The sequence below is a fragment of the Protobothrops mucrosquamatus genome, unplaced genomic scaffold, assembly GCF_001527695.2.
Source record: "Protobothrops mucrosquamatus isolate PMUCROS unplaced genomic scaffold, P.Mucros_1.0 scaffold636, whole genome shotgun sequence".
Lineage (NCBI taxonomy): Eukaryota > Metazoa > Chordata > Lepidosauria > Squamata > Viperidae > Protobothrops > Protobothrops mucrosquamatus.
The window spans coordinates 468,229-489,216 of record NW_015386928.1 but is presented as its reverse complement, the minus strand read 5'-3'; the positions used below and the strand labels follow the sequence as shown (position 1 = coordinate 489,216).

General features: G+C 39.9%; 1 protein-coding gene across 1 annotated transcript; it reads right to left on the bottom strand.

Annotated features, from left to right (window-relative positions):
• Positions 1-18,427: 18,427 nt before the first annotated feature.
• On the bottom strand, positions 18,428-19,513 carry LOC107289080 (urotensin-2 receptor-like). Its single transcript, XM_015817769.1, has one exon. It carries the CDS (start codon positions 19,511-19,513, stop codon positions 18,428-18,430), a length of 1,086 nt encoding a protein of 361 aa, XP_015673255.1.
• Between the last annotated feature and the right edge of the window lie 1,475 nt (positions 19,514-20,988).

Genomic DNA, 20,988 nt, shown 5'->3' with positions numbered 1-20,988 from the left:
TAAACCTGGTCTTTGCTGCCTCATTTATTCAGTTGTTGAGTAAGTGTAAAATAACTTCAAAGTTCTTTAATGATTTTTACAAAAAAATCTGAAGATGAAAGTAAAATTGGTAGAACTTAAAACATATTAGAAATTGAAGCAATAGGTTTGATTGATGCAAATTGCACTGCAATTATTAGAATAAATATTTCAATGGCATTCTTTCTACCAAAGGAAATTTTAAGAAGAACCCCGTTAGACTGTATATTCTTTAATTGTGGGAAAAGTTTTCTAATCAAGCTATATAGGAAAATACTGTGAGTTAAACTTATTACTTTGCATTCTGTCATTTATGAGTGATATTTTAACTTTTTGTGTATTTACAAAGTTTAGCTACTCCTGTTAAACACCTTTCACACAACAGTTCTTAAATGTTAGATGTTTGAATACTCATCAGTTTTAAATTTTAACAAATATGGCATGACCTGACACAAAGAATTCTGGATGATCACTGCCAAGAATGGTTCGGTGAGTTTCTGATTGAACAGGACTTGTATTAGACGATCTGTAAAATCATCTCCAGTACATACATTCTATGAGAAAGCCAAACACACAATATTCCTTTTTAACCACCCTATCTAGCTCACCAACTAGCTTTTTTTATTACAGCAAAAGCTGTCTGATTTGATTTCCATTGGCTATAAGAAAATTGTCTTCCTTTGAAAGGGAATTCTAAGAGCATATATTTATTTATTTTCCAATGTTAGCTGTTTTATTCTCTTCCCTAACCCACCCCTGAAAACCTCTGACCAAGTTTATTATTTTTATTTGATTTTTATCCCACCTTTGTTACTTTATATGTAACTCCCAAGTGGCAAAACATACCTAATACTCTTTCCTCCTATTTTCCTATAAAAAATAACTCTGTGAGGTGGCTTGGTTGGACTGAGAGAGAGAGTGGCTGGCCCAAGTCTCCCTGCTGGCTTTCGTGCCTAAAATGGGACTAGAACTCACAGACTTCTGATTTCTAGGTCAGGATTCAAAGTTAAATTACTTAACAGGTAGTCCTCAAGTTACATCCATACATTGGTGTTTGTTCAAAATTACAACAGGGCTGGAAAAAAAGTGACTTATGACTAGTCCTTGTGCTTATAACCGTTGCAGCATCCCTATAGTCACATGATCAGAATCCCAACAACTGCCAACCATGTATTTACAATGGTTGCAGCATCCCAGGGTCATGTGATCACTATTTACAACCTTCCCAGAGGTTTTCCAACAAGCAAAGTCAGTGAGGGGAGCTGGATTTACTTAACAACCGCAATGTTTTCCTTAATGACTGTGGCAATAAAAACTTGTAAAACCAGGCACAGTTCCCTGAATGATCATATTGCTTAATGCAGGGGTTCCCAACTGGGGGTGCAAGATGATATTCCAGGGGGTGTGAAAACTTGGGTTTTCAAAATTATAGTGTATATGCATAATTCGTTGCCGTTATTTCGGACCTTCGTAAGGGGTGCGAGAATATATCAGAAGCGTTTTAGGGGTACGGGGTATAGAAAAGGTTGGGAACTGTTGGCTTAATGGCAGAAGCTCCATTCTCAATTGTGATCATAAGTCAAATATTACTACCTGTATGCAGATCACTCAAGAAATACCTTCACGTTTACTAGATCACTTCAACCTTCATTTTGGTCAATGAGAAGTCAGGAAAAAGTGCTTCAACCTCGAAGCCTCTTGAAGATATGCTTGTAGTTGCCACCTTCAAACAGAAAATTTGCAGTTGTTGGGGACAGTGACTTCTAATCAACATATTTCAGTCAGCAAATGAAGAATCCTTGATAAAGATCTTGTCAAAAATCTATTGAACTCTTAGGGGGAAAAAGTTTTTTTTACTGGCACTTGAGCATTTTCTTCCCACTTTGTTCATAGTTTTTATTGTCTGTCCTGTTTTTTTCTGCCTGCAGCGAAGCATAATAAATATCAAGGAAATGTACATTATATATTCTGAATGGTCTCTCATTTTCTGACAAGATTAGGGTTTTCACTACAGATCTTCCACTCAAGCACTAATGAGAAAATTGTTTTCTAAACAGAATTTAATTTGCTTTCCAGAGAAGAATTAAATTGTCTCATAATTATCATTACAATCATCCATGTCTGATTGACGTAAATTCCTTTGGCATATGCAAACAACTATGAACTATTCCAAGATCTATGTATAATTTAACTGACTCTCTTACTATGTAATTGATATATAGAATACATTTAGCGAAGCAAGCAAAAATGTTTATTTTCATTCACCATCCATTGTGGGAGACAGTTTGGTCTAATGGTTAAGACATCAGGCTAGAAAATGGGAGACCGTGAGTTCAAGCCCCACCTTAGTCATGAAAACCAGCTGGGTGATTTGGGGTCAGTCATTCTTTCACAGCCCACCCCACCCCACAGGGTTGTGGTTGTTGTGGGGAAAATAGAAGAGGAAGATGTTCGCCACCTTAAGTTATTCATAAAAATAATGGAGGTGCGATATAAATAAATACAAAATAAATGTTGCTGACTTTAAAAGTTTTATTTCACATGCTACAATTCTTTTAATGGTAAAATGTTGATATTTGAAAGTACAGTCAGTCATATGATGTGCTCAGTCTTCTGCAATTCTGTGATGTCACTGATGTACTGTATATGCAGAGTAAGAATATGTGCTAATGGCTAGAGTCAAATGCTAGAGTTAGCAATGAGAATGAAGCAGTATCTTTCGTTACTTGCACTGGAAAAACCCTCCTCAGTGTGAAACTGGATGGAGAGAGGTGGTACTACTTGCCCTACCTAGGAGAGAACCCCTTCCACTACATTGCTTTGGTTTTAATCACTAGGAAGAAAAACTGCCCCCTTTACCTGTTGCCTTGTCTCCCTCTCCATACATACTATTTGCCCTGCATCTTCCATTCTGCATTTTCCGCTCGGCTTCTTTATCTCTTTCTTCTTTCTTCCTCTATGCCAAAACACTGTAAAAGTGAGAGCATTAATTTTATGTGACAGGCTTTACTCCCAAAAGCGACTGCCCTATTCATGTCTACTTTGGCTCTGGGATATGTGCAGGTCCCTTTCCTGCATTCTGGCATTTACATGAAGTTATTTTCTCCAGCATATTGTCATAATACAAGAGGAGAAAAGCCTCCAATGAAGAATGCCAAATTGACTCCCCATTGAACAGCAGGGGACCTTACAGCCCACAGGCAGTTGGATGCTGCATCCCCAAATTTTCTCTGGAGGAAGGAGAAATTTATTTGAGATCGCCTATAAGTACTCCAGACAGATGGGTTGTTTTGTAAACAGAGGGCAGAAACTGATGTTTTTGCAGTCTCTTGCAAACAACTGGGATTCCAATAAGCTCAGAGCCATCAACGTAGCTTTATATGGAGTCAAGGTTTGATTAAACTTCATTTTTTAAAATCACTTTTTGCATTTCCTTTTCTTCCCTTTTGCTGCTTGTTAAAATTGAACATTCTTTGGAATTTATTCTTTTAAAAAAAAAAACGGTTAAGATTGAAAACCTTCAGAACTGCAAGTTGGTTTGTACTTGCTGGGTAAAAGAAAATTATGAGTTTAAAGTTTTGTAAGATTTTTTCCCCAGAATATACAGCAAAAGTAGAGTGCCAATTTTAGAAAGTTTTAAACGGATTAAAGGTTCAAATGGATCTGAATTAAAGAAAGACTTTGAAGTTAATTAAAATAATCCTTTCTCATGGGAATTTTTTTAAACAGCTAATAAGATGACTTTGAAGGTTGGACACTAGAGAGCACTAGAAGGTAATTAAATGTATCAGTGGCCTTCTAAAGGAAATTTTTGATGAATGGTCTAAAGCTATAGTTATAATGCTATCTCTTATCAAACTGAAAGATGATACTGATGAGAAAATTCCATTGAATAAAGCCCAAACTGAATTGAATATGGATTTTAAAATGATACCTTGTAAGAAAGAGATGGAATAATGGATTTACAAATGGAACTTGATGCTGATTTATTATAATTACAAAAGACTTAACAAACATCAAACCAGAAGAGTGATGTGGATGTCTTCTCTATAATGGATTTACGAAAAGGACTAGTTGGAACTGTCAAAGATTTTGTGAGAAGTGACAGTGAGAACATGAAGAGTGACGATAATTTTTGTTCACTGAAATCACAAAAGAGTCATGAAAAGGATGCCAACACTTCTGAGAGGAAAAATATAGAGATTATGAAAAATTAGATGTTTGAATTTTAAGGGAGCTAAAGATTTTTGGGAGGAAAAAAAGAATTCAAAATTGGTTTATTTGGTCAGGATTAATATAAACGATCTGCTAGTTTCAGTGACATTTAATGGATTTAATTGATTAATATAATGATGCTTTAAGAATTTTTGTTATGAAGATGGTTGTTAATGATTGGATGTGATGCTTTAATAATTTTGTTTATTTTAAAATGAAATAGATTTGTTTAAATATAAAATGAGATATAAACTTAAAATGAAGGATTCAGTGTGGTTTTATTAATGTAACTTTTATAGTATGTTGTTATTTTTTAATGAACTTTTGCTATTTGGGATGGAGGAGGTGATTTTTTTTAAAAAAGAGATTATCCCATGTTAATATTGATTATACTTGCAGGAGAGGAAGGATAATTCATTTTTAAATGGACCTTTATTTTCTTCTTTTAAAATGTATTTTAACTCTATGTAGAGTGTATCTTTAAAGCTCTTTCTTTCACCATGCTCAGGTTACAAACCAGATGAAATTAAAGTAGAAGCATTCTATTTCCTGTAGATAATTTGCTGCTTAAATGCCTAATGCTGATTTATGTCACTATGAAAATGTTAACAAGATAGTTGAAATTACACATCCCACTTTGGATGCTTTTCTTTTGCATTTGTTCTTGCTCTCAGAACTGCCACATACTGTATCTCTCCTGTCATGCTGCTAAGATCAGGACTATCTTACCTGTATAACTGTGATAAAATAGACACATGCTTATATACATGGTTTTACATACAAACCCATACAGAAAACATCTCAGGATTATTTTAAACTTCATTCTGCATATAATCTATTTGAAATGGTGGAAAAGTAATAATTGCCTGTTATTATCATCTCTCTTTAATGACGTCCAATGGGTTCCCTTTTATAATTACAATTTTAAGTATTAAAAGACTTTAACAGAGTCATTTGATCTTTTTGATCAGCACAATAACAACAGTGAAACTCTGATGCTACTCAAGCTAATCATGCAAATTTTCTTTGCTATTTTAGTATAATCACTTGTTGATTCTGGCATAACCCTATGGTACAGAGTCTCATCAGCTCAGAATTTCATTTGGATGTCAGCCACCTGTGCAATGTCTCAGTGTCAATAATATCCAAAATGGATGGAAAGGATAAGAAATAATTAATTTTCTGCATTCCTCACAAAGATTTGATACTTTCCAAAAGCTTGAAAATATTTCGCATTGTGCCAAAATATATTCTTAACTATATATAAAATGTATCTTTAAAGCTCTTTCTTTCTAATAGTATAATAGACATTTTAATTTTAGCTTTATTTGTATCAGGTTACCATATTTAGCAGTGGTTTCCACTGGGTCTTTTCCTGGATAATTAGAATACAGCTTTATCCTTCTTGGTGTCTAAGAGGCAGAATCTGCACACAGGGCCTTGGTATGAGTCACACGAGCAGGTTAACCTACCTGTCCTGTAACAAGGCTAAACAAAAAAAAAAAAAAACCTTGCACAAGCTAAATACTGAAATTTGGGTTGCTTCTAAACAGACAGCTCCTTGGCAAAGTTCCTTATCAAAGATATCAAAAGACTTCTTGCAGCAATCCACTTTTCCCTCTGTAAGAAATGGGGAGAATTCAAATCCAAGAGCTTCAAACACGAAAAGACTGAAGGTAAGTGTAGCTATTGTGAATGAAGCTTACCTGTTTGCTGGACAGGCTCAAATCCTCAATATACAGTACATTCACAAGAAACAGAGATGTCCTTTGTCCATACACTACCCAAATATTCTCACCACCATCATCCCTCTGGGAGACAATAGAAAGAGTCTGGTTGTTTTAAATCTCGATACAGAATTTATGCAGAAACTCTGAATGGAGGGTGAGAAAAGTATAGCCTTCCTTACCAGCCTCAGTTCTGAACCAGGAATTCAGAAAGTTCTGAATTTCTAAGAAAAAGGGAAGAGTAGTTAAAAGGAATCAAAGATGTTTTTTTCCTTTAAGGAAAAAATATTTGTTCTGTAGGAAACTGTACATGTTCTAGAAAGGGTTGGCATCTAGATTGTTTTAGGTTTCACTGTGGTACTAAGCCAAGTTTTTTTTAAAATATCTCTACAAGCTAATTAATTCTGATTAATTTCAACTTTTACCCATTTTTCACACTGAATACATTGTTTGTAATCATGATGTTATGATGAATTGTAACAAACGGAAAGCTCTGCAACATCTATTTGAAGATTCTGCTATGAAGATTCGTATTTATAGCAGAGAAGCACCATATTGTAATCTGCTTGGAGTGTTATATTTTCTTTTTGTTTTGAATATAGCTGTTTTGGATATTTAAAATTCAAACGGGTTTTTTTTACAGTTTATTTTTCTAATAAATTTTCATCTGATTTATCTTCTGTGAGATTGTTTAATCTCCCACAGGGCAAAAATAAAGGCTGAAACCTTTAGTAACACACATCTGTGCTACAAGACCACACATTTATATTACTGAAATTACCTACATTATATCGAAGTGTGCATTATTTTTCATTAGAGCAATAGCATTTAGACTTATATATTGCCCCATAGCACTTTACAGCATATTCTGGGCATTTTCCAATGTAAAAAGCATTATTTGCATAATGCCCCCAACAATCTGTGTCCTCATTTTACTGACCTCGGAAGGATGGAAGGCTGAGTCAACTCTGAGCCCTGTCAGGATGGAACTCTAGGCTGTGGGCAGAGTTTCCCTGCAATACTGCACTTTAACCATGGTGCCACCTTATCTTTACAGGATCGTTAATTAAGACTTCCTTTGGAGCAGTACAACTTTTCTTTCTTAGTACAGGTATTCCGTATAACAAGTCTTCTCAACACAAAGAAGCTTATTTTTTTCTGGACACTGGACAACCACGAGATTTCCAAATCTGAAATGTGGCAATATGTTGCGAGTACACTTCTGCCCAGATTGGCTGTCTTACCAACTTCACACGCCTTCTTCCTGCTGCTTCTAGGCATGGCAGTCTCTGGAATGCATTTCCTTTTCATATGATTGTCAGTTATTTTAAAGGCGACCAGCTGCTTGGGAGGTCACCACATGCCTCATCCTTATTTACCAGTCAGCGAAACTGGAGCAGCGCTGCAGTATTTGTCCAATTTGCTATTTTGATATTATCTTGGCAGACAAAAACCATGCTACAGTCACACCGCAAAAGTTAAAAAAAAATTATTGGCAACTTATCTAAACCAAAACCAAAGAATTCTGTCTATGTATGCATAGGAACCAAAACAAGACATTTCCTGGCCAAAAAATTAACAAGCATAAATCTCTGAATTTAATCTACAGAGAGAAAAGGACACAACTCTGTTTTTTTCAACAAATGTTAACATTTTCCCCATTTCTCTATGCCATTAATGCAGCTTCCAAGAAAAAAAAAACCAGCAAGGAAAACCAATCTAACAATCGCTATGGATTCAATTTCATATTGTCCTGAACCAAGCCCTACAGCAGCGGTTCTCAACCTATGGGTCGCGACCCCATTTGGGGTCGATCGACCATTTCACGGGGGTCACCAAGCAAGGCTGTCCGCCATTTTTTTCCCCTTTTCCGGCGGGTGCCTTACCTCCCTTGGGCTGGGCCAGCTGGTGGTTGGCCTGCTCCATCTCTGCCGCTTGCCAGCTATGCCTCGGCCGGCGCAGGGGGCGGAACCACGCATGCGTGGCGCTCCTGGGCAGGGAAAGTCCTCAACTTACGACCGGTTGGGTAGTCCTCGACTTACGACCGGTTTAGTCCTCGACTTACGACCAGTTTAGTCCTCGACTTACGACTGGTTGGGGGTCGCAGCATTAAAAAGGTTGAGAACCACTGCCCTACTGCCTTTTTCAATGGGTCACTACAGCAGCTTGCCAGAAAAGCTGATGCTGCTATCCTTGTAGGGGCTGAAAAGTGGTATCTAACAACTCAGCAAGAGTAATGCTCCAATGGACCCTTTTCAATTTTAAATATCCAAAATACCTCCATTCAAAACAAAAAGAAAATATAATGCTCCAAGCAGATTACATTATGGTGCTAGTCTGCTACAAATATGAATTCCACAATGGACTAATGCAGTTCCATTCTTTTTTTTCTTTTAAAACTGTTCAGTGTTAGTTCTGATCCTTATGGTAAGTTGTTGGTTTGGTACTGAACGTGCTGGACATTTGCACAACACAATTTCTTAAGGTGAAAACATTTTGTTTGTCCTTTATTATGTGGACATCTTGAGACTAATAAACTGTAAATGGCTCTCAACCTCCTCCTCCTCCTCCTCCTTCAAATTTATCAATTTCAATGGCTAACTGCTGAAAAACAGAATTCAATTTTCCATTACTTTGGGCAAAATTTTTACAAAGTGAAAGCTTTATTTAAGGATAAAAATTCAAGAACCTTCCCAAATCCCAGAAAAAAAATCATCCCTTTGAATGGCACCAACTACATCACTATCTTGACTGCTGCAATATAGAAAGGCTGCCAGCCACTCAGTGTTGTCATCCTGACCCCACACCGCCTATTTCTTCTATTAAGTGTTAAAACCCTAAGAATTCAGACTTCCAATTTAAGAGTGCAAGTGAGGTGGTTTCAGATACAGAACATTCCTTGTAAAGTAGTATGTGCAAGAATGTTCTATATTAGTATTTCTCAACCTTGGCCACTTTTTGATGTGTGGACTTCAACTCCCAGAATTTTCCCCAATCAACAAGGCTGGCTGGGGATTTCTGGGAGTTGAAGTCCACACATTTGAAAATGGCCAAGACTGAGAAGCACTGGAAATAAATCTCATCCTAACTCTGTTGACTTTATTGTTCATGTCCTGATGGAAGTAAAGATTAAACATCTGTTCCTTAGAACATCCCACTTCATGTATTAATGAACAATAATTCCAGAAGACAGTTTTTGCTTTATGAATTTTAATGCCTGGGTTTGCAGCTATGAAAGTAAAGCTCTTATTGGACATTTCCATGCAGATCTGAGGTAGATTCAAGATAAAAGCAGTACAAAGATTCTGCTGTGTGTTAAATAAAAGTGAAATTTGGGATACAGTTATCGGAGAATAAATTTTGCTAAAGTCACTGGGATTTCATATTGAATAGGAAAGCACTGGATTGCAGCAGAAAGCTTTATAGTTTCCTGCTTTATTTATATATTGGATTTATAACCCATCTTTTATTTGGGAACTTTAGGCAGCATTCATAATGCTACCCCTCCTATTTTTCCCTACAGCAGTACAATAAGGAAACCACTATCTGGGACTCCATTCACTCTGTTTATTGTGGGTATAGTCCAAGCAAGAAACAACCAACATAGAACCCTGTTTAGTTAGACATTTCTCCAGTCTTCAAAAGCCATTGCCACCCGCTATCCTGGGAGGTTGAAATCTTTAGAAAGGTTTCAGATGTTTTTCCCCAAATATTTTTTTGTTTTTTTTCTTGCTGAAATTCTCCTAAGATTCTTTCGGAGAATTTACATCATTAAAAAGCAGCATATACATAATTCAAATAAATATATGAATAAATAATAAAGGCAATGGAATGAAATATACTTTGTTGGAAAATTACGCAGCTGCAGTCTTGAAGAAGTTCAAATATCAAATTAACAATGAGCAATTGAAAGGGAGGAGAGGAGCAATTAATATGCAAGGGCTGGTATGACTGCAGGGAGAGCTGACAGAAGCAATGGGAAACTCAGCAAATGACTTTACCAGGTGGTTCATGTGGCATTAATTATAAACATGGTCTTCACTCTTATTGAATGGATTACCATAAACACTTGGGTTCCGATAATTTTTAAGTTTCATTTACAAAGCTAGACTAAAAATATTAATGGAGCAGCTGGGTTGATGGTGCAAAATGTATGAAAAAATGCCTTTTTTTTTTTGCTTTGGTTGGATGCAAGTTATTTTTTTCTTCTTTTTTTGTAAATTATACTCACCCTATTTTAGGACCTATATATTTTTTTATTTATTCAAGGAAATTTTAAGGGCAGGGTTATCTGGCCTGCAGATATTAAAACAACCACAAGGGTGCAACAAGATGTTAGAGTTTGGGTTGTTTCTCTGCTGCCATCTAGTGGGCATCCAGTTTTTGCTCTCTAGGAGGTTTGGCTCTTGCAGTTCCTCACCAGAAACATCTCAAACTGTTTGGAGGTTTCCTTTAGTGAAACACAGAATATGAAATAATTGATGAGCGAGGGTTATTTCATCTGGCCCAAAAAGATCAAGAGAACTTCATGAACACAATGCTTTCCTTCCAGAGTCACTTCTAGTGAAATGGGTAGCCATATACATTCCATCAATAAATCAATACATTATAAAACATCATAGATGTCAATGAAAATATATTCTTTCTATAACCGGTTAATGACAAAGTGTTTTACATTAAATAAGCAGGAAAGAGAATTCAAAGCCACCTCCCTGTTTTTCTGAAAAAAACAAAAACAAAACCAAAGCATCAGGAGAAATACAGTAAGTTAAAAGGTGCCCCTTTGCAGATCAAGATAAAATATTCCATATATACTTAAAACAGCTTGTGTTCTCTTTTCCGATGGAACAGGAGACAAATCAGTGGAGTTAGTAATAAAGAACAAGTTTCAACCAACAAAGGATCATGCAGGAAGAAAGGAAATGAACATTCAAAAAGCCTATCCAAGCCATTTATTTTTAAAATGAAACAAGATATTCCTATAGCTAGTTATTACTTCACACCTAAGAAATAAGGAATACATTATGTTTTATCTGCATGCACAGATACTGATGAATAAAATGACTGCAGGCACACAGATATCACAATTCTCTCCCCACCACTGGAGGACTTGGGGATTGAGACTGTTTGGGAACAGAGAGCACTTCTCCTGAATGAGCCACTGCAACCTGGGAGAACTCCTTGAGCCTAAGCTGTGAGTGGATTTGCAGACAGCGCTATATGCCAAGAAACACTTTTGCAGAAGTACATCAGATAGACCAGCTGCAACCCTTCCGGAGCTGTTAAATTTGGCAAGAGTTTTTTTTTACACCTAGGATCAGCCTCTCCTTGGTTACTGCAATATGTTTGATACGAGGCTACCGTTGACACGTTTCCAGAAACTGTTATTGGTGCAAAATGTGGCAGCTGGACTGTTAGTTGTGCTGAAAGATATGTATCTTTATATTTTATAATTCTGCAAAACAATTTATGTTTAGTTATCAATGGATCTCAAGTCGTGTCCTTGAAGCAATTTATTCTAAGTCGTATACCACAATCTTCATGCACGACAGCAAACACAGATGTTCCCATTTTCTTTCCAATACCATTTCAACATAGTTTGGTGAATTGCCATATACAATGGCACACCAATTACATCATTTAAGAAGGACTGCTTCACATATCATGAAATTGACTTGGAAGATGGAGAGAGAGAGAGAGAGAGAGAGAGAGAGAGAGAGAGAGAGAGAGAGAGAGAGAGAGAGATCTTCAGATTTGAAGAAGACATACTGTTGTGCAGTTCATCTGGGAACTCAAGAGATGGTTCTGCAGTGTGGCAATGCACAATGTAGCACAACGGACACTGGAAGTCCACTGTAATAGCTATGAATATTATTCTGTGGTGCTACTAATGGTTGTCTATTCAAAGCTGGTGATGGCTTCATAACACAGGGCTCGCCAGCAAGTTGTGTCAGCAGCCATAGCTTCTAGTTCTTTGGCTGAATATGACAGCTGTATAGGATTTCCTTCATAGCTTCTTCATAGCACATATAGTACATACTGTATGTAATGACCCTGAGGTCTCTTTCCAGTCTCCAATACACTAGACTAGAGAGCAACTGGCAGGGTATACTATGGATGTCTATTCTAATGACATTTCCCACCCATCATATCTGGGCTCTGATACCAGGGACTCAGTGCTCTGATCCAAAACCTCCAGGCTGGAGACATGCCTTCCAACAATTTTTTTCCAAATGCTTGATCTGTCATTGATACAGAATCCTGGATTCATATCCATATAGGAGAACATAGATAACCACAGCTCTGTGGACTTTCAGATTTGTGAAGATATGGATATTGTGTTGATTGAGCATCCTAGTACAGAGTATGGTTGGCCTTTGGAGTCCATTTTTTCTTCCAAAGACCCATCATTTGCTTCCCAAGTATTTGAAACTTCTTACGTTTATCAGCTGGATATCATCAACAGTGATTTCTGGTTCAAATACCAATGGGATTGGTATCTGGCACAGGTTGATAGAACTACCAGCTTTTTTTCAGGCAGATAGGCCAAAGGCATAGCAGTGTCTGATAATTTGTTCAACCATTGTCTTTGTGCACTAGGAGCACAGTCATCAGCAAAATGATTTTCTTGAATGACTTATGGAGGCACTTCATCTATGTGTTCAAGCAGCGAGGTCAAAGAGACCCTGGATGGCATGTAATAATATGCAAGTGAAGAATAGATTGAACAGGACTGTAGCTAACACACAACCTTGCTTCACCCACTGGAAATGGCAAATGCAGCTGATGTATTACCATTGTAAAGGATCTGTCCAGTCATTCCATCAACTTCATGAATTTCCTTGAACATCCATAACATCTCAGGATGGTCTAGAGAGCTTTCCTGTTTGCAATGTCAGATGCCTTTGTCAAGTCAATAAAGACAGAATGAAGAAGTTTGTTTGTTCAATGCACTTTTGATGGATTTGTTTCATGGTAAACACCATGTCTGCTGTACTTTGTTCTAGCCCCACACTGTATCCCTGAGTGGCTCCTTTCCAAGACAGTGACAAGTTTGTAGAGGAGAATGCAGGCAAAAATCTTGCTTCTGATAGACAGTATTAGAATACCCTGTACTTTCCATAGTCTGATTTGCTTCTATTAGTTTTATAGAAAGCCACAATGAAGGCATCACAGAAGTCTTCAGGCATCGCGTCTATGAACCAAGTATCTGCCAAGATGTACTGGAATGCAATAGCGGTGAATATCTGTAACTCGTTTGTATAATACTACACCCACGTACTGGAATGTCTATAAAGAGTCTGAGGGCTTTGTAGATTTCAGCAGGACTTCTATCCTGCCCTGTTGCTTTATTTGAGTTCATATGTAAAATCACTTTCTTGATCTTATCAGTAGAAGGAGGCAGATCTTAGGCACCCAAGACTGGCAGCTGAGGAATCTTAGGCTTTCTGTTGTAAGACATCAGGATCAACTATTCAGTAGTTTGGAAAAGTGCTCAGCCCAGTAGTTCTCAGTTCTTCCTGATCCTTGATCTGGTTCAACTCCAGGAGATGACAGCAAGGGGGAACATCCTGATTTAGAAGCATCATAAACTGCTTTTATGGTGCTGAAGAACTCTCTGGTGGCATGCATGTCTGCACAGCATTCCATCTGCTCAGCAGGCTTTCTCTGCTACCACTCATCCTGCATTTCTTGCAGTTTCTCCTGTACTTTGGACTGCAGATATTCAAAGCTTTTTCTCTCTGAGACAGAGGATAAATGCCAGTTTGCATAGGTTTTGTTTCGGCCTGGACGGCTGCTGAAATAGCCTCATGGTTTTCATCAAAACCAATCTTGGTGCACCCAGGTTTTCAGTACCACTACTACCATTGTTGCAGTCTGAGTGATGACATTTTTAAACTGCGTCCACTTTTCAGAACAGGTTCCTACAAGTGATAAATTGTTGGAGAGTTGTTGCTTTTTTATTAAATACATCTTGAAAGCATTGGACTTGACCTGGGTCCTGCAGTCTGATGGTGTTGAATGACGTGCTGACAGTCCTTTGGTGGCATACAGTGTAATGGGCTACATGCAGGTTGAGGATTGACCAGCCCAGCCTGTAATCTATCAAATACTTGGCTATGTCATAGTTCGTCAGCACGACCTTAAAGACGTCTCCTTCACCTGGAAAATATAATATAGCAGCTTTATGTTATGGTGTCACCCTACAATCAACACACTAAGGCAGCGGGTCTCCACCTATGGGTCGCGACCCCATTTGGGGTCGATCGACCATTTCACGGGGGTCGCCAAGCAAGGCTGTCCGCCATTTTTTTCCCCTTTTCCGGCGGGTGCCTTACCTCCCTTGGGCTGGGCCAGCTGGTGGTCGGCCTGCTCCATCTCTGCTGCTTGCCAGCTATGCCTTGGCCGGCGCAGGGGGCGGAACCACGCATGCATGGCGCTCCCGGGCAGGGAAAGTCCTCAACTTACGACCGGTTGGGTAGTCCTCGACTTACAACCGGTTTAGTCCTCGACTTACGACCGGTTGGGGTTCGCGGCATTAAAAAGGTTGAAAACCACTGCACTAAGGGATACATCCTTTCACAAGGATTGTTTCAACACCATTCTTCTTGGTAAGACACTTTGAAAACTGCTCACCACAAAGGTCAATGTTATCACAAATAGACAAAATTATCTTTAAAATCGTCTCTATGTAGACTCCACAGTAAACAGCGCATATCACAGCCAGCTTTGCCACTTCCCATCTAGCCCCATGCAGCTCTATATCTCAGTATAAGAAGATCAGCAGGTGATCAGGCATTTGATTGCTGCGGCCTTCCATCAGGAAGAAAAATCTAAATTGCTTCTTCTTGATTTCTAGTAAGAGAGAAGCTTAGCAGCATGGGGCTAGTTGGAAATGGCCATCCTGATTCACTGGACAGCTGCTGGCTGGTGGCAAAAAAAGGGGGAAGGGAATAGATGCAAATTTACACCCTTTCCAAATGTATCATTACATGATTAAAATAATAAAAACAAACACATGATGGATTATTAAAGATAAACACATAAAACAGGTCCAAAGACTTATAAATATACGGTAACTCTCCAGAATATATTTATGAAATAAGTTAGTACTAAGCAGCCTTTAAAAGAAATATTGCTATGACTCAGGGATTTCAAATTATTCAGGACTGCTATGTCAGAAACCAATTTGCATCATTAAGTCTAATTTCAGGAACTCGATATCAGTCACTCATCAATTTTCCTCTTCACCAAAATCTGTATTCTTTTTTTAATTGTCTTTGATCCCCTCAGTGATCTAGAGTTTCCAGAAAAACCAAGTTAGGTAGCACATCTATAATTGCACAGAACATAAACCATTAAAGTATAAGTCAACAAAGAAGAAAAGTTATCAGCATCATTTTTCTGATAAGGGTACTGGAGGAAAAAAAATAGTGTAAGAGACAGAAAGAGCAGGAGCAGAACAAGAATAGAAGGAAACAGAAAAGTGGGTGACATGTCCAAGAATATTATGAAGGATCCAGATGGACCCTTCAACCTGGCAGTCTCTTAGTTGATAATGGACAATGGAAACCATAGGCACTTGGTAACAAAGAATGAGATCTTCACCTCCAGTATTTGATTTGATTGAGGCTTTCTCCTTTGATTGCTCTATAACACAGGTGTTAAACTCGCTGTGTCATGTGACGTGTCATGATGTATCGCAACTTTTTTTTTCATTGCCAGAGCTAGGGTGGGCATGGCCTCCACATGATGCAACCGACCCACAGGCAAGCAGTTTGACTCCCCTGTTCTATCAGGACCAGGACCAAAGAAGAAGAACAAAGCAGAGAATAATGAATAAGGAAAAGCCAGCAACACTTTTGCAATAGTTCAAGTGTTTCTGTAACCTGTGACCACTTAAAATTTGGTTTAGGAGAATCAGTGGTAATGAATGATGACTAATAGTGAAAAGATGAACTATCGTTTTTTAATCAGAATAAAGAGATTTATTGTTACAAGTTCAAAAGATCTTTATCAGTGATGGGGAGAACTCTGGATTTAATATGAAGAAATCCTGGGAGGTAGGAAAACAAAGAATTCAGAGGCCAAATTGGGCTGAATAAAAGCAGCATAGAAAAATACAGAGAGAAGTGTAACTGGGGGGAAAAAGCTCTGGGAAGAAAGTGAACATGTTACAGGTGCATGGCAGAAAAAAACACCAGCTTGCAAAATTTCAGAAGCAGGAAAAACTAGGGAGGGAGGGGCTAGCTGAGAATGAAAAAGACAAAGTTGGGGTGAGGGGGAGGAAGATGCAAAGGGCAAAACAGTCATAGGCAAGGCTTGGACTCCTTAGACAGGCAGCAAATGAGTGAAAGGATTGTTAGCTTTCTGTTCCTTTAAGGTGGGGATGGACAAGCTTAGAATCTGCAGGGCCAGACACAGCCTAGAAGCCTTGGACACAGCTGCAAACAATCTTTTAAAAGCTGCCACCAGGTTGTAATTATTAATGCAACAGAAAATAAGTGTGAGAAGAATGATAGTCTCAGCACATGGCAGCACTTGTTTAATCTCGTCTAGGTTGGGGAGCTGAGTAGGTTGGTCCTGGTGAAGATATGGATGGAAGGGATTAAAAAAGACCAAGTCTATGAGTTAAAAGCGGGGAGAGGGAAAAATCCTATGAGGAGACAGGAGGCAAGTCAGTTCTATACTGTTGCCAAGGAACTATATGGATGTATCCATGGAATCACCAAGGAAGAGAGCTCAGCTTGAAGGATACCTTACCTTTTAATTATATGGGTTCCACCATTTGTTCTAGATGTTAATTAAAAATCAAATTTAGCCCTGCAGGCTACTTAAAGAAGAAAGATGGACCTTAACTTTTAAAAAAGTTGAACACTTGTTTTCAGATAAGCTCAAGGAATGCTATGTCAGCCTGTATAATAAAACCTATCTCATTCATGGCTTGATTGTGAATGAAAGGGTCAGCCTGACATGCTTTACTGAAACCTGGGTGGATGGGACCCCCTCTTGAAGATGTGCCTTTCCAAATTTCAGGTGTGGCACCAGTAGTGATTTCAGGGCAGGGTTCGGTATGCGACTGTGGTTATCTGGTAGTCTTCTGTGACTCTTAGAGATGCTGTCACATAAAGCCAGATGAGAGATCCTGTTCATGAAACTGGGCCATAAGGATCAGTTGGAGCTGCAGCAGAAGGGTATCCATGCCTCTTAAACCATTAAACTATGTGATTTATGCTAGCAAAGTCAATTGAGAAGGGATTCATCTTGCATTGAACTGATTTAGGACAGTACTATTAATATTGCCTGCAATGACACTCTAATGTCATTTTTTGTTGTTTGGGGACATGAATATGCATATACTTTCATATTCAGCTGATGCTACATTGCTGGCTGAGAATCAAAATGATTCCAATAAATGTTAGCTAAACTGTATGAAACAAGGGGTATGGATCTGAAAATTAATGTATCGAAGGCCAAAGAATTTGTGTTTGACAAGGAGAATCGAACTGTTGCAAGATATATAAATGGTGAAAAATCAGAACAAAGTGATACATATGTGTATCTTGGTAGAATGTTTACTAAAGATATTGAGTTCTTGAAAGATTACTCTTTTAAAAGATTAGCAAAATAATTTACCCTGCAATAACCTTTAGCCCATTATCACTGCATCATTAAAGTTAATATAGCTGTTGGTTTCAATATATTGACTATAAAGTAAAAAAAAAACTATGATTCACCACTCTTCAGAAAGATTATAGAACAAATCAACAAACATGTAAAATATTAAGCCGTGTCATAAAAAACTGAATGATACACACTTAGGAGTATATATGCACTCAGTTCAAAAGTACTTAATCCCAAGTAACTGTAACACTGCAATTTAAAGTGTGGATCTTTATTATTACCTTATGATCCTTAAAATCAACTACTATATTAAAACATTCATGTATAAGAAATCAACAAAACTGAGACATATGGGATATAGTCTTAGTAATCTCTATGTATGGATAAGAATGATATTTATTTATCTACTTATTTGCAAAGATTTCTGCCTATTCATATAACTCCAAAGGTTTTTTTAAAAAAATTAAGGTATTATAATAGCTGTTCTCTCCAATTTTCTACCATCCCATAGCTTACTACATAGGGTAAGACTTACTAAGAATTATCTTAATGAATAAAATAATTTATATGCTTAAATTTATTCCAAAGACTTGGAGTAAATTTGTGTCACTTTTAAGTTTAAAATATACTTCTGATTTTGAAAAGAACACAATTCTGTGTATACTTAAGACGGAAGTAAGTTTCACTTCACAGAAGTTTGCTATGGAGGAAATAAAATTGTTCTCTTAGTTCATCCTGGGAAAATTTCCAAACAGGCCACCCACCTGGCAAACCTTACCTTGCTCAGGCCCACCTGGATGGTCTTTAGAAACTGTTCCCAACAGGCAAGAGGGAGAGGAAGTTCATTTGCAGTCCTTCAGTACAGCCATCCCCAGGCCCTCTGTCCCAGACTCATACTGGGTGCCCGAAGAGGACGACCGTCTCCAAGAACAGTGCAAGTTGGAGCCCTTTTTGCGAAAGGAAGAGGTGAAGCGGTAGAACTTCCTGTGCTGGTTCCGAAGATGCTCGCGATAGTTCCTGGTCAGCAAGATATAAAGGAAGGGGTTGATGCAACTATTGCTGTAGGTCAGGCAGGTGACCAGGTAGTTGATATACTTCTGGATGTGGAGCGGCAGGCCCAGGGGACCGTGGTAGAGGGACACCAGCTGCCAGATCCAGAAGGGCAAGAAGCAGGCCCAGAAGACCAGCACGATGGTGAAGACCAGGATGAGGACTTTCTGGCGGGGGGAGCGCTTGGGCCCCGTCTTGCGCGGCGGGTTCTTCTGCGACTCCAAGTAAGTGGCGGCCAGGCGGGCGTAGAGGCAGCCAATGAGTAGCCCGGGGGCCAGGATGCTGGTGCTGAAAAGAACCGTCAGGTAGAGGCGAAAGGCGTCGGGGCTCCAGGTCGGGGCGCAGATATGCTTGCCGTCGCCGCTCTGGCTCAGGGTGACCATCAGCATCATGGGCAGGGTCAGCAGGAGCGAGATCCCCCAGACGGCGCCGGCGGTGAGCCTGCGGAAGCGCGGCGCCCGGTAGCGCACGGCCAAGGGCCGGGTGACGGCCAAGTAGCGCTCGGTGCACATGACGGTCAGGGTGAAGATGCTGGCGTGCATGGTGAGCAGGTCCAGGCTGAGCAGGAAGCGGCAGCCCAGCTCGCCGAAGTACCAGTCCTGCGCCACCGACGTGCCCACGATGAAGGGGATGGAGCAGAGGTAGAGCAGGTCGGCCAGCGCCAGGCTGGCAATGGAGCCGGACAAGGGCGCGCCGCGGGCGCCCCGGCCCGAGCGCCACAGCAGCGCCAAAGTGTACACGTTGCCCGTCACGCCGGCCACACACATGACGGAGAGGACCGCGCCGAAAACCCAAGTCGCCGCCGCCGCTTCCCCGCCGTTGCCAGACGCTGCCCGGGAAGACTCGTTGCCAAGCCCGCCGCTTAAGTTACGCTCCATTGCGCGCGCGGAGCAAGTGGGACCAGTCGCCTCTCCCCCCCCTCCCCGCGCCCCTTCTAACTTGCCGCGCGGTGGCCACCGCCTCCCGCTCCCCTGGCGGCGTTCCAGGCGGCCAATCGCTGGCTCCGCTCCCGAGCCTTGCCTGCCCCACCGCGTTCCGCGGCTGCTGCTGCTGCTGCTGCTGCTCCAGCGGCCGCCTGGGACGAGCCGCCGCCTCCTTCTCCTTCTTCTTCAGCGGGTTGAAGGTCGGAGTTGAGCAAAAGCTTGAGCAGTCGAGGCTTATCGGGAAGGGCAGTTGCGCTCCTGGAAAGTTTGGATTCGTGGGATTGTCTTGTGGGTGTTTTATGGAGCCGACTCGTTTCTTCTTCCTCTGTTTGAAAGCAAAGGGCCTCGAAGGGAAGGCAGTAGGTCTACTTAGGAGACTTTAGGAATGTACCCCCCAGTTTATCAAGTACTTGGGAGGCTAGAGCTTGGCAGCACAAGGAAACAACTGCCGACGACTAAATAACCAGCCCTCAACTCCCTAATCTGCGTCTAAAAAGCTACACACAACAGGCACAGTATAAATCCCACACACTCTGCTAGTAGGGTTGCCAGGTGTCCACTATTTGAGTGGACAGTCCACTTTTTTCACATTATGTTCACATTATGTCACAAAATAGTGGACATTTTTTTTAATTCAAAAGCTTTATGATGAAATGGTACGTAATCTAAAGCTGTACAGTCTACTTTTTTTACTACTTAACCCCCCCCACCCCGCTTGTCCGCTATTTTTGGGAAGCAGACCTGGCAACCCTAGAGAGAAGTTTCCTGAAGATGGGCTCCAGCACAAGTTCAAGTCCCGAAGGTTCAGAAGAGAAAACCTCTTGTCCTGGTGACTAACTCAGATTGGATCCCGCAACTTTAGAAATAGCCCTTCTTCAATTTCATTAACGCTATTTGCCATTCACCTTTCCCTTGGGAGCTGCATAGGAGGATCTCTGCCTCACTGTCATAAAAAGCTTGCTTTGAGGTTTGCAATTTGGCTGACAGGGAGTGGATGGCCCAAATCACATATTGTAGGAGGAGAGGCTATGGTAGCCCAAAATTAGAGTGAGTCTGTCAGTAGCACCCTTTTAAACTAAGTTTGGCTTATGACTTATAAGCTTATAATTTGATTTTTGAAAGGCTCTAAGTCACCAATCAGCATGTGAAAACAACTCTTTTGGATTAGGCCAAGGGTCGTCTTACTCCAAGGTTTGGTTTCTCACAGTGGCCAACCAGAAACAAGCAGGAGACATTGACATACAGTACACTTCCCTTACTGTTACTCCCTTTCTCTTGTTATTTCCAAAAGTGCTATCTGGCCCCATCTCAGAAGTATTCTTAAAATAAATAGCCCTTAACACACCAGTTCAAGAATCTATCCAACCCTCTTTTAAAGCCATTCAAGTTTTGTTCCTTTGTTTTTGCACTTACAAGTCAATCAGTACTGA